Consider the following 14,373-nt stretch of genomic DNA (forward strand, 5'->3'; position numbering starts at 1 on the left):
GACATCTAAACACCAACACCCAACCCAACTGAGCCCAACTCATGCGGGCCAACCTGACATCATATTTCAGTTTTTCCTTCTTCAGTGAGTGATGCAAAGTGATCACAGAGAGGCTCACGCACATATAATGGCCATGATGTGTATTTAGCACAGAACATCACTGCATGCTGTTTTATGAACATACCATCTCGAAGTCTTTCTCCGTTTACAAGTAACTTGTTGTCCTATAGTCTTTGATCCAGAGCTATTCAGGAACTATTGACGACTCATTAGGTTTCCGCTGTGGAAACAGTTTGAAGCTGTTCTCCGATCAGGACTGAAAACATTTGTTTCAGGTTCTAATAATTGCGTTTAAATCCCGTAGCCATAATAGCCTTGTGATCCAAACAGATCATTTCAAGCTTTGATTTTATATGCTGCGTTCATATGATGATAGCGTTGATACATTTAGAGCCTTACCAGAACTAACAAAATATATATACATATATATATATATATATATAAAAAACACATATACATGTATAAAGAAAATACAAAAAAAGGAGCATGAATGTGCTCAGAGAATTAAAGAGGCCGTGTGGTCATGAAGGAGGTGCGAGAGGAGAGCCCAACATTTAAAATTTTGCTTACATACAAGAAATTTGGGCTACGACGGCACGAGAGAAAAGGCCACAAAAAGGTTTGGGAATCATCCTCTGGTGATCATAGAAAGCAAATGTCATATACATCTGACCCCAGTTCAGGATAGACAAAGACAACCAACACACTGGAGCAAAAATGGGTCCAAGAGATCTACTTGATCTTTCCGCTCCGACAGCTCTGCTTCAGCTACTGACCAGAGTCGGCACTGTTATGAAATGAGACAATTGCGCAACGCGGGTTGAGCATACCTCCCTCGGCCTGTTACTGGTTGAAACAGGAGCGGCAGACGTTGGACCGGCAGGAGACAGCAACGGTGAACTAACCCTACCCCGTAAACTTAAAGACAGGCCAATTTAGCAGAGAGGGCCATTTATGACCGCCGCCAACGTCCCGTCTGGTGGACGGAGCTATCAGGGAAAAGGGAGGGACACAAAGCCAATACAGACAGACACACACACACACACACACACACACACACACACACACACAGACAAAAAAAAATGAGAGCGGAAATCCTAAATTATTGCTCTACCAAGCCAGTTAAGAGTGGGACGGAAAGTCTGAATGTATCGCGTTGGAATGTGTTACTGGTACTTCGACAAATCACTTCATTTGTCCTGTCCAACACACACACACACACACACACACACACACCTTCCCTCTTAACTGTGAAAGGAGACACAGTAGATGCCCTGGAATTATGACCCCCCCCACCCCCGCCCCCCCACCTCATAAAAGCTTAGGGTCAGTGTAGCTGATGGAAGCGCCCAAACTGCCCTGAAGCTACACACCATGCACAGCTTAACTGAAAGGAATACGTCATAAAATAACACGATTTACTGCTACTTTGGATCTGTATTTTTTTTTTACCATAACAAAGTACTGGCTGTTAATTAACCTAATAGACCTTTGCTGCTTTAGTTCTTTTTTCGCTACTACAGGGCAGAAAAAACATCAAAACATGCTTACAGATACACGGCCACCATCAAATGTCACATCTTATAAAGTTGTCGTGGCTAAACTCTGAGACTGAACATGTCCATTAAAGTTGAGGGGCCTTAAAAACCAAAACAATGGGTTAAAAGAGGTTATGCAGCCATCAAAGTTAGTTACGGCTAACGCTGCTCCGTCCCGTAACGGCTGAATAAATGTCTTCTGTGTATGATCCAGGGGTGTGTGGAATTTGATCCATATTAAGTGACATAGGAAGCGGGACATCTCGACCTCTGCTGCGTTCATTCTTTCTTCTGTCTTTGGTGATTGGCCGTCGATGGCAAAGATCTTAAGCAATATGAGCCGGCATGAGGGCAGATGACACCTGCGGCAGATAAGGCCTGCATCTTTTCTCTGAGTGGCAACCAAGGCATTCAGTGTGTGTTGTGGCCTGTTAGTGCCTGGCACAGCCCTAAGGCTCGGTGGTAATTAAATCCCTTAGCAAATCATTTTACCAGTACTTCCTGTGCCGGGACTGTGAGTCCCACAACTTGGATTGACAGAGTAGCCCTTTAATTACTATGATATCGATTAATGCAGGTCTGAATTTCAGCATGACAAGCATGCTTAAAGAGGACCTATTATGCTTTTCCTTATTTTCTGTCATATATATTAATGTTACAATGTCGGATGTTCACACTAAATGTTGCCCAAGTTGCCAAATAATGAGGTAAACATAAATTGTAAAATGTCTCTGAATGCTTCGTTTTGTTTTGTTTTTCCAACCGCCGTGTCTATCTGATGTCAGATAGGCACGGATGTCCTTATATGGTATCTCTGCTCCAGGCACAGACCAGATGTTTATGTTTACGTCAACGTTGCTTAGTAACGTTAGGTTTACAGTTTGCCTTTGGAAATTCTTCCAAAGACTTCCGGAACTTGGCCAGCCAATCTGAAGGAAGTGGGCTTTTGGGGGTGGGGGTGGGCCAGTAGAAGATAAATCAGGACTTTTGTGACATACAAAGCTACTCTAGTGGAATCCCAGAATAAAAGCATAGAGCTGGAAATGAGCGTAATATGCCCCCTTTAAAAAGCCGCACTACATTTGGAGGTGTTCCTATGACGGCGGCACTGACTGCAGTGTTTTTGCCCAACATCAGACTGAGCCCAGATTCTTCGGAGTCCTCAGATCAGCAGCACTTAAATTCCCCCTGTGCGGACTAATATTAAAGTGCTCTCAATAGAATCGGAGCTCGTTTCTCGTCAAGTGTTCTGTCACGCTAATCAGATTGGGAGCTGTCAGTGCTTTAGCTATTTTGGTTTCGGGGGCCTGCAACTTCACTGTCTGGTTAGAGAGCGGCTGGTGAACACAGAGGGGCAAATACTGAGCTCTTCTTCGCCGGGTGGACACGAACACAACGGCAAATGAATAACAAGGCAGCTCTGTGTCTGCTGGGACGCTGCAATCAGGTGATAGGTTGCTAGCACATTAGCCGGATCAACTTAGCATAATGTGTGCACATTTATGTAAGCTTGTTAAACTCCTAAGGGCCAAAATTAAAAAAAAAAGAAAAAGGGTGGTGTTAAGGGCACAGTATACTTGAAACAGGAGGCATGCCCATAAGCGCGCCAGCATTAGTTTGAAGCATCCTGAACTCTTAAGGCACCTAACCTCTGCAGTTTTGCCATGTTAAAACCATGAATTCCACCAGCAATGATCTGGAATGCCCACGTATAAATGTCCCCCTCAAACACAAACCGTGTCACACAGGCTCCGTCGCTCTTATCGCCGAGGCGCAAACACACACACGCAAAGCAAGTTTACAGCCTTTTCCGACATAATAAACTGTATCATGGCGCTCTCTGGATTGTCAGATGGTATCACTTGCCTGCAGTGGAATTTCCACTTAACTGGCTCTGATGCTATCTCCCCACCCTCCGAGCCCTCATCACAGAGGCAGCTTACACACAGGGGTAACTCCACCCCCGCCCCCCTGACTGAGTTAAAACAACAATAGCCATCTCATAAAAAAAAAAAAAGCAGGCACTTCCCTTCAAATATTTAGCCATTTGGTGGCTCAAAGACAAGACAATAAATGAGACTAGGGAAGGTTGTGATGGGGTGGGGGGTGGGGTGGGGGCGGAGTCTTCTGCATTTTATTGGGTCTCTGATAAGCATGTGCATACCAAGCTGGGGTCAGTGTAAAACTAGCGTCAGCCGTGAAAAAGACAGCTTTCGGATGAGTGTAAAACAAAGCTCTAGTGTCAATTGTTTATCTTTCCCCAATCCAGCTCTTAGTCACTCATTCCTTCGCCACAAACGGGCCCAGGGAGCAGCAGGAATGTGGAGTAGAGAGGGTGCCACACGGCAGAATGTTGCATTGAGATGTAGCCGCGAACAAATGAGAAAACTCTGCTCCCATTTCTCCTCCAAACTCCTTGCCCCCCCCCCCGTCTACCGAATTATGATTAACAAAGCATCTGCTGTAGGAGGAGGGACCGGCCATTAGTTTGAAAAGCCTGCTGTTAACATATTTCCACAGAGCCGTGGCAGACTGTGAAGGCCAACCACCACTTACTGAGGGGCTGGCGGCGCGTTTCACTCGGAACAGATCCCCTTCCACTTCAACGGATGAATCAATCAACGCAAACCTCGCGAAATGTTACCCTGCCGCACATCTTCAGTTGGAGTGTTATTCTCCTCTCTTTTTTTTTTCCCCCTCTTGCAGGCCCACTGAAGTGTAAAGCCATCCTTCACTCCATATATACGCTGTGAACTTGTAAACAGTGATCCAGGACCCCCAGTTTCCACATGTAAAACTCCAGTGGGTGGAATGACAAAATAATGGTGTAAATAAAAACAGCCCTCTGCTGCACTCTTTTTGTCCGTTGAACAGACGTTTGATGTTTCCCTGGTGTTTCTGGCGATAGCTGTTTTGCTCCACAGCTCCATTCAGCCGCTGCCAAAAGCACAAACTAATGTAATACGCAAAGTACAATATGCAGGCTATACAGCAAAATGTCCACTGACCCATTCTTCTGCTTCTGTTAACGCTAAATAACAACATTTGGCTTTGTGGCCTCTTACAGGGTGACGAGTGTGTCACCGGAAAAATTATACATTATAGCCAGCGGTTAATTCTAACTAGTTTAAGTTGAGATGAAATGAAAGAATTCCCTTTTAACCCTTTTAGATCACATCCCCGGTCACATTGTGCACATATCTAACAAAATATGCCAAAAAAAATAAAAAACAGAAAATCTATTTCTTTGTATTCTTATATCAGGTTTTCTTCCTGTAAGCTTGAAGCAACCGATTTCAACCAATAATAGCATGACGACCTCCCATCGATCAATCATCAACTTTTAGCGGCACAGAGCTAACATTCATCAGTTACCTAGCTAGCAACAGCGTGGCACGTCGGTTATGACACGCCCACTTTTCAACGTTCCAATCAAATTCCTCCCAACGTTATGTTCCGCCTGCCGATCCCTTTTCACTCGGAAATACGTCACGATACGGAAGCCCGATGCTGTCAAAATGCCGTTTCACCTCGACTTTAATTAGTGCTTAATTCCGATTAATAACGGAATAAAAACCATAAAGCGATTGATTAAATGTACTTTTAAATGATTATATTATCAAAAGGCCTATATATAAAATGGTCATGAAATGTGCAAGTTAAAGGAGTACTCCAACGATTCTCAGAGTCACGGTGGACAGTTGCAAAATCGATGCGGCAGAACCAGAGCTACATTGTCTTTTTTATTCCACATATTCTTCGCCTACATTACCCAGAATTCCAACTCAACCACTGAGAGTTTTGTCGGAGAGCCAGGTGTGTAACGCTAGCAGCGGCTAATGTAGCCTCAAGCCTGAAGCAGAGATGAGGAGCGGTAAGCTGCAGAGGTCCGGTAAGCTTGTTTTTTTTTCAATTTCAAACATGCAGTCTTCAGCCCCAGCCGACACTGGCTGAAGTGACATCACATGAGGATATTATCAGACTTCGCACAGCTCCCTCTGGAGGCTTCATACTTTTTCACAGAGTTCCCCTTTAATCATTCTTTCATTTTTTTTTTGTCTCTAAATGATGATTTGGGGCTTTTTAAATCTTTTGACACTGTTGTTTTAAAGTGGGCCACATGGCTGAAAAACTCACACTATCACAGCATACTCAATTTTACGCCATGATGTCTCTGTTTTTGGTTAAACCAGTGAATTAAACACATGGCTAATTCAAAGAACTTCATATCATATCGATACAAAAATCCTAAAATCCCAATATGGTCATGGATCAGTCCTGATCATTTGATTTGCAAAAATGCCCACAGTGGTCGAGCACAAACACAGATATTAAACTGATAACAAATTGTATCATCTCAATAGTTTATGTTGTCATATCTAATTTACTCCGCTCTTCCTATCGTATTCCTTCTTTTCACTGCACTGAATCAGGTACCGTTGACTTCCCTTTAATTTGACCTTTTCCACACTGTATGTCATTATCCCATATTTGACCTACATCCCGCGCCAACTCTGCGATGAGGACGTTCACACTGTATGAAATATTCAACAGGAAGACGTAACGGTATTTTATGGCATTATTTTGTCCACATTTCCTCCAAACTTGGCAGATTTTGGTGTCTTTTGGAAACTTTGGGGGTCTCCACTAGAATTTTAAAAGTCTCAGCGAGTTGGAGCAGAAATCCTACACGAGTCTGCAAAGACTGAGCACATTTCTGAATGGGGCTGTTTTTCGATTGTGGTATTAATACTTCAGCATGAGGAAATTATTTGAATGTTTTTCTACCGCAGCATTTTCTACAAAACAAAGCAAATCCAGCAGCCTTTCACTCACAGTTAGTACGTATGCTTTTAAATACACCACTATGATGCCTGATATATATATATATATATATATATATGCCTGGGTTGAGGGGTTGGGTTGCGGGAAAGCATGGTAGACAAATCGTACTTTCATTCTTATTCATTAAGGTAACAAGGAATAGATTGCTGAGTGAAAACCGTGTATCTCCATATTTGGTGATCTTCATGCTTTCACGTCAGCTGTTTGGCTGCTTCGTCACTATCAGGCTTTCTTTTGTTTCCTAAAAGGTCCTCAGCGGCGAGATGAAAGCGTTTTGGGTTTTTTTTTCCACCGTCCTCAGCAAGACAAGATCCAAGACAAACTGCGCGGAGCTGCACATGTTTGGAAGTGACCCCGCTCCTATTAATTGCGTTACGGAAGAATGTGCGAGCGATCCAGAATCAAATATACGCGAACATATATACGCGAGAAGCCCTTCTGAGCACAGTTACACAGGTAGAGAAGTATGCGCCGTAAAACACGAGAACACATCCTGGGACACTTTAACAGGATAATTGAATGAACAGACTCAACACTGCCCCGTGGCTCCACATATCTTCTAATCCGAAAAGACGATTGCCAGGCACATGTTGGAATTCAGCAAGATTAAAAACATCCGCCACCTCTTGTCCTTCTCTTTCTCCTTCTTCGTCTTCTGGGAAACACAACAGATACAAAAGCAGACTTCTCTGTTTTCTCCAGTAACATATTCCTGATTAATAACTGTTGTGACAAAACATCTCAAACATACAAACTAAGTCACAAAAGGCCTGGCAGCTTCGCAAGTGCTTGAGCTGACCTTTGACCTCTGGGTGTGCGTTAGAGGGGTTCCGAGGGGGTGGGGCTCTCTCTCGCTCTCTCTCTCTCACACACTAACAGACTATACAATTTATGTTACACGGTTCAAGGGGTGAGTTTAACCAAACAACTGATAAAACCTCCCAACACAAGGAGGGCGTGTGATCTATTACCTGTGTTTTGCCAAGTGCAGACTAAATCTGGCTGCCCTTCTGTGAAATCCACCCAGACTAATTCGAAAAAGACACGTTGTGCCTCCTCAAGCCCCGACGCTCTATAAATTCACCCCATTTGCCAAAATGAACTTCTTTAGTCAGCAGGGACACAGGAAGTAACAAATTTACCTTCAATTATAACTTCCTCCCTAAAGAGCAGGGAGCGATAACTCTGATGACTGTCTGGTTATCAGATTCTTTTAAGTATTCAAAAATCCTGCGGCGTTTACATCCATTTTTACTCGCTAGCAGTCTTCTTCCCCTGTCTTTGTTGCCGCATTGCTGTGTTTCTTTGCACATTGACAGCTGTAACGGTGATGACGTTGATCGCTGTAAGCCGCTGACTGCTCCACTGATAGTTTCCTCCACAGTATGACAGACTTCCTGCAACATTTTCTGAGTATATGCCGAACTTAAACCTCCTCCCAACCTGTGAGCTGGCCACCATCTACATTAAAGCAGCAGATGCATTAAAAAAAAAAAACACACACACATCCTTATTTTTAGCTCATACCTCCCCAACAGTTTCACATCATCCACTGTCCCTCTGAACTGCGGAGTACCTCAAGGCTCCGTCCTGGGAGCCCTTCTATTTGGTATCCAGACGTTCCCACTGAATAATATACATAATACGTATTCACAATATTTCTTGTCATGACATGCAACTATGTGTCTGTAATATCAGGGGCGACAAGCACTTTGGCGTCCTGTCTGATTGACTTTAAATGTTGGATGTCTATATAATAACTCCTTCCGAGCCAATGGAGACAAATGGAGACAGAGTCCTGTTTGGGTCATGAAAGTCGTTCGAATGTATCGGTGAATTTGATCGAATTTGATCGGGCCTGGCACCCTCCACAAAGCATAAGCAGCGGATATAGTCCAAAAATGCACATTTATAGTCTTTTATATTACACTGGCAGTCCGCAGGAACCCATTCCTGTTCGTATTGTTTCAAAAACTGGATGATTTTTAGCTCTCTCTGATTTTGAAAAAAAAAAGAAAAAAGATTTATGCTTTCACTGTTTCCTTAACTCATTACTGTAACTTTACCTCTGTTACAGTCCCTCGGCCAAGACTTAAACCTCTGGGCCCCCGACCTCTGGAACAAGCCTGCCTGTTGAAATGTGCCTTGCTACCTTCGTAACTTCCCTCAAAGTCTGCGGAAAACCAATTTGTACAAGCTGGCCTTTCTGCATTGAGAGGCGTTTCTGTGCCCTGTCTCCTTGAACTCTTTGGATTTATTTGGGTCAGCTTCATGGATCAAACCTCTTTGTGTCGTCCCAAACGTTTCTGCCCATTTCGGTGTTCTGGCCTTAAAAAAAATCCTTTCCACTAAGCTGCAGCTTCAGAAAAGCCTTGATTTCTCAATTTCATTCTGAAGTTGTTCCCTCTTCTTGTCTGTCCTGTTTACACTCCGCACATAAACATATACAGACGGTTGCAGCAACACAATGAAGCATTAGAGGAACAGAGGGCGCTGCACTCAACCCATGTCATTCCTCCTACAAACACTCGCAGGCCTCCTCTGATCCTGCTTACCAGCTCCAGTAATTAGCAGCATGTGTTAACATTGTGCCCCTATGGTTTATTTTCAAAAAGCAATCAAGAAAAGCAAGCATGTTACAGTCAAACGTAGTGTTTAAAGCAGCAGCACTGGCACAGCTCTGTTGAAACCTATGATCTATGGTCACTTGAACGACTGATCACCAAGTAAACAGGGATTTTGTAGAAAAAGCCAGCAAACTGATGTCTTAAACACGCAACTTGTTGTTGTTGTTACTGCAGTATGTTAACAGAGTCCATCCTGTCTACAAGTCGACCGACATCGGGCCCTGTCAGTGGGAATGTCTTGCATCGCTCTAATTAGTCCCAGATCCAGGATTATAATTAGTACCAGGCCCAAGACGTACCAGCGTGCAGCCGTGTGCTTCCTGACAGTCATTTCTTTGTGTTGTCACCTCGCAACAACAAACACGGGAGGGAGTTAAAAAGCCCTTCAGTTCTCGCGTTCCTTCCAGTTCCTACGGCATTGGGTCACCTCTGGGTTGGCGGCGGTGAAACCCCCTCAGGGCTGGGCACAATTTCTGTGATCATTTCATTTGGTAATCTATTTACTTTCAAGCATAAATGAAAGGAGGCCTGTACAGTTGTGTACGGCTGCGAAGATGGACAGATGGCTTTACTTGCTGCTAAACTGTAGCTGCCGTTAGCTAGTTAGCCGTGCTGCTAGCGGTTCTCTTGGCTAGTTGACTCTTAACTCTTGACCGAAAGCCTCCTCCTTCCCGGCGGTCCAGAGCTCCCGTGCTGGCGCTGCAAACGCCAGCGAGCCGAGCTAACGGCCGCTACAGTTAGCAGCAGTTAGCGGTTACTTCAAAGCTATCTGTCCATCAGGAAACTCCGTGAGGCAGAGCAGCCGGAGGACATCAGAGGGAAAACCAGAAAACATTTTGTCCGTAAAATGTGATCCAGCTTCACCAAAATCGGTGAATAAATGTGTGTGTTTTTGTGCAGCAATCAGTGAGGCCCGGTCCCCAGAAGCACTTTCTTGCCTCCACACACCTGACCAATCACTGTGAGAAGTGGGCGGGACTGTTTTTGATCGTCCATTTCAGAATGGTATGCCGTGGGTCAACCCTCCTTGTTGCACATACACATAGTGGCTTTAATTTTACAGCCGTTTCCTTTCATGAAAACACGTGTTTGGCAAAGTCTTTCCGGGCCAGAGGCCGTCACGACCCCCAGTTGTGGCTACGGCCACTCCGCAGAAATCGCAGTGCAGCCCAGTGCTGTTGTTGGGGGCTTCGTGCGGCCCGTTCAGACTGGCAGCCCATATATGACATTTATCCCACGTGACTTTGCGCAATGTTGGAGTTTCATTTGTTTCATGTATGTTGTGTCGCGGCTCTGTGTATGCCGACACAATAACACCCCGCAGCCTTCCTCAAGCTCTTTCACGCTCCTTTGAGTGGTTGTCACCAGCCGGCAATTAGCTGCAACTCGGAACAAAGCCCCCACTCTTTGCAGGCGTAGGGGGGGAAAAAAGCAATGAACAAGGAAATAAACCCTAGTATATTTACTCAAGCACTGTCTTTTTAGGTACCTGTACCTGTAATTTCCGTGTTATGTTACTTAATACATTTATCCTGAAAGCTGTAGTTCATTTCACACACAAAATATATGATGACCAGTATATAAAATATCACATTGCATTCATTTAGCTGCACCCCGCCATATGGATACAACCCACCCCCAAAAAATTGCAAGGATCATCATCAACTTTGGCGAATATGCTGAACTGTGCTGCATTTAGAAGCAATAAGAGAGTTCTTTTATATGATAAAATGACGCATTGTTCTTTGGAATTACTCAACAACATATTAAGTCGTTTCATCAGCTTCCCCTCCACCAGCTACATGCATAAATGTAACTGTAATAATAATTGAGTTATAATATTATATTATTATAACACGGGAGCCATTTTTCTGTATAATGAGAAGTTTTGATACTTTAAGTACATTTTGCTGGTGAAACTTCTGCACCTACTGTTCCTCTAAAAGCAAAGTTCTCGCATCGTAGCGTAGAATTAAGTTCCTTGCACCCGAATAGTGAGGGAAAACTCCGGGCACTGAGCACTTCCCTCACATTTCCACAAACTCCAGATTAATGGACTGACCTCTGGCTAACTCCTCTTGGCTTGTCCAGCGCCGCTACGCACATGCTCGCCGGGGGGAAGGGGGAAACATGCACAGGAGGTAAACCAGGGCGTAATAGAGTAGATGATATGGGCAATAAAACCTTGGGAAAAGCTTGTGCCGTGCGCGCCATGTAGCAGTTAATCAGCTCTCCTTGTGTTTGTGAGTTACATCAGCGCCTGGCCTGTAGCTAAATAACAAAGCCATTAGTTCATACTGCACATCAAACCACAGACAGGTTTCCGTCCAGCAGCGGCACATGTAACACAGTTGTGTCTAACCTAATTGGCGGAGCACCTGATTACAACAGCGTGAATAGTTGTTGTTTCCCCTAACTAAGAGTGAGACTCCGCATTAATCACTTTCACCTGCTGTTTTATGTCTGCTTTCAGGGAAGGAGCGCGTTAGCAACACTCAAAAAATAAAAAGGAAAACTTATAACCGGTTATAATAACAATGTGCTCACCAAAGTAACAGCTAAGATCTCTGAATATGGCTACGCCGCTAAAAGTAGGTCCCACCGCACCACTTTTGCAGGTGACAGCGAGCGCACCTGTAATGCCACGAATAACCCCTCATTGCAAAGGAAACCCGTGTGCACAGTAAATATAGTGGTAATAAGTTGAAGCAGGAGGTGCTTCTGTAGCCTGAACTATGATCGGTGTCTACAACTGACAATTTGGGCAAAAATGTTACCATTCACCTTCATTTTCTCTCTGCGTAACCTCCTTTTTGGGTTTTTTTTTTTCTTAAACCTTCTGTTTCTCGCCAGACCTACATTAGGCAAGATTGCCACATACTGAGATCTCAGCATTAGGGCCGCATTCAGGCCGGCTTGAGCGGCCCTCCCATTCATTTGAACGTTCCAACGCAGGTGGCTCCGCTGTGATAACTTTCCAGAGATGTGAAATCCAATCTGGATTTACACATGCAACGTATTTCAAACCTACACTCTGGAGCTTTACGAATGGTAGCAGAAATGCGTCTGTAAAGCTAAGTGGCAAAAACTGTAACGCGCCAACATGTGTCAATGGATGCCCCCACTTTCACCAGCGGCAGCTCTGCCTTCAGTTCGTTAACTTGATATTCAAATACAGATTTTTCAAATACAGCCTACTGCGGCCCATTTTTACCCGTTTCTTTTGTTAAACTCTTCCACAGTCGCTATGGCGACTGGCAATGGCAACGCCAGTGCAAAGCAAAAGATGGAGGACACATTCACAGTTTGGATTCCCAGCTCATGAAAACAAAGATTCATGTTCATGAACACAGAGACACTCACTAGTTGTGGTTGTAGAGCCCTTACAAAATTTAAAAATTTAAAAAAGCATATTTTCTACCTCCCGCTGCCATTGACTTCCATCCATTTCACTATGAAAACGAACTTGTAGAGACTTGAAACAGCAAAGGCAATTCATTTGCTGCTATTGATGACGTCACTCAAGCATGTCACAAGGTTTTAGATTTTTATAGTTCAACGAATAGAAGTCAATGGCTGCATTACAGGTGTTTTAACTTCCTACAAGTTGTTGTCTGCGGTACTAGAAAATTAAGTGGGAATGTTGTTGATATGCGACATGTGGAACCTCATGTTAAAACAAACACGCCACATATAAAGATTTGTATGTTCAGTGATTTTCAAGCATTTGACAAGTGAAAGAAATCAGGATACCGGCCCGTGAAATGCACATTGATTTCACATGTGCATTCCCTGTAAGCATGAAATCGGGGAAACAACCCTTAAATTTGTGATCAAATAAAAAGAACACTGACTTTCCGCCAGAGGGATTAATGAACTACCTCCTCTCCTCGTTCTGCCCCCGGCCCTTAAGACTTTTCTGTCTGCCTTCAGCTCAAAACGTCTCAGTCGGCTTTAGAGGTTGACGGACTGAATCGGGCGGCATCTCAGGTCATCGGCATCAGACGCCTTTAAATCTCCTCTTCACTGTTCCCCAAGTTCCTCTCCGTCTCCTCTGACATACCCTATCCTAGTGGGTCCTCAGCGAGGCCATCATAGAAAGAAATGCTGCTTGCAGAGCCATGAAAGAGGATGGGGGGGGGGGGGGGGGGTGATAATCATTTACCCCCCCCCCCCCTCCTCCTCCTCCTCCCCCCCCACACCTCCCGCGCCCCTTTCACTTCGTACCAAATGGTGAGCCCTCAGAGCCAGCGCTGAAAACAGGAAACCTCCACAGCTCCCCCCCACCCCCCCGCGGGGAGAGTAAATGAATTAGCATGACTGACAAAGACGCGAGATCACCTCGAGCTACGCGTCCACTTAACATGACAACGACACAGTGGCCCTTTGAGTCCGGCTCAAGCACCTTTTTTTTTTTTTTCCCCCCCTATGAGGACGAGGAGCTGCAAGGAACGCATGTCAACAAGCTGACGGGGGACAAAGAGTTGAAGTGATCACAGAAACTTATGGGCCCCCCCCCTCGCCCCCTCTCCTCCGCCAACACCCCTTAAAACCACCAGAAGCATTTACAACAGTAAAGGAAAAAAACGGGCATCAAACAAATACTCTTAAGGGCCAAAACAAGACAATTAACTCCAAACTCCAACCAGTCACTTCTTAAAACACAGTCTGAAACACTTAATTAAAGGGAACTATTTATATAACAGTCCACTATACTTCTATTAAAGTGTGTGTGTGTGTGTGTGTGTGACTGTTGCCATGTGGGATGCCAGTGCATGAGATCCTCCAAGCTGGACAATGGATGTGCTACAGCTTTTTACTTTAAGAGAAAAAAACAAAAGGAGTGGGGGGGGGGGTAGGGGGGGGGCTCCATCTATTGTGTAAGGTCACCTCACACACGCGTGAAGGCAAACACGGAGAGTGATGCAGAGAGTTCAGTTTGTCGGCCTGGATACGTGTTGCGCATCACCTCAAAAGTTTAATCCGGAATTCAGTCTCGCAGTGAGAAGGGTGTGTGTGTGTGTGTGTGTGTGTAGAAGGGGGGGGGGGGGGGGGGGGTCGGGGTCTTACCGTCACATCTCAGATTCGGAAGCAAGAAAAGCATCCAGAGCAAACTCCTCGGGGAGGTCATGGCGTCAGTTCGCACTCACAAAAAAAAAAGGGGGGAAATATATGAAAAACAAAACAGGCTGACTGTAGTTTCATCCAGTTTTAGGAGCCGGGGTCCTTCTTCTTCTTCTCCTTCTTCTTCTTCTTCTTCTTCTTGTGTTTTTCTCCCCCCCCAAAAAAGTCAGCAGCCAGGC

The 14,373-nt window shown here is 44.7% G+C and overlaps 1 protein-coding gene across 1 annotated transcript in view; it reads right to left on the minus strand.

Annotated features, from left to right (window-relative positions):
* ror2 (receptor tyrosine kinase-like orphan receptor 2) overlaps positions 1 to 14,175 on the minus strand; it is a 38,379-nt gene extending 24,204 nt beyond the window's left edge. The window contains exon 1 of the mRNA XM_070924371.1: positions 14,141 to 14,175. Within this exon, the coding sequence (XP_070780472.1) occupies positions 14,141 to 14,174 (34 nt within the window). The 5' untranslated portion in view covers position 14,175. The remainder of the gene's footprint in view (positions 1 to 14,140) is intronic.
* Positions 14,176 to 14,373: the final 198 nt, after the last annotated feature.

This window comes from Enoplosus armatus, chromosome 18 (assembly GCF_043641665.1).
Source record: "Enoplosus armatus isolate fEnoArm2 chromosome 18, fEnoArm2.hap1, whole genome shotgun sequence".
NCBI lineage: Eukaryota > Metazoa > Chordata > Actinopteri > Centrarchiformes > Enoplosidae > Enoplosus > Enoplosus armatus.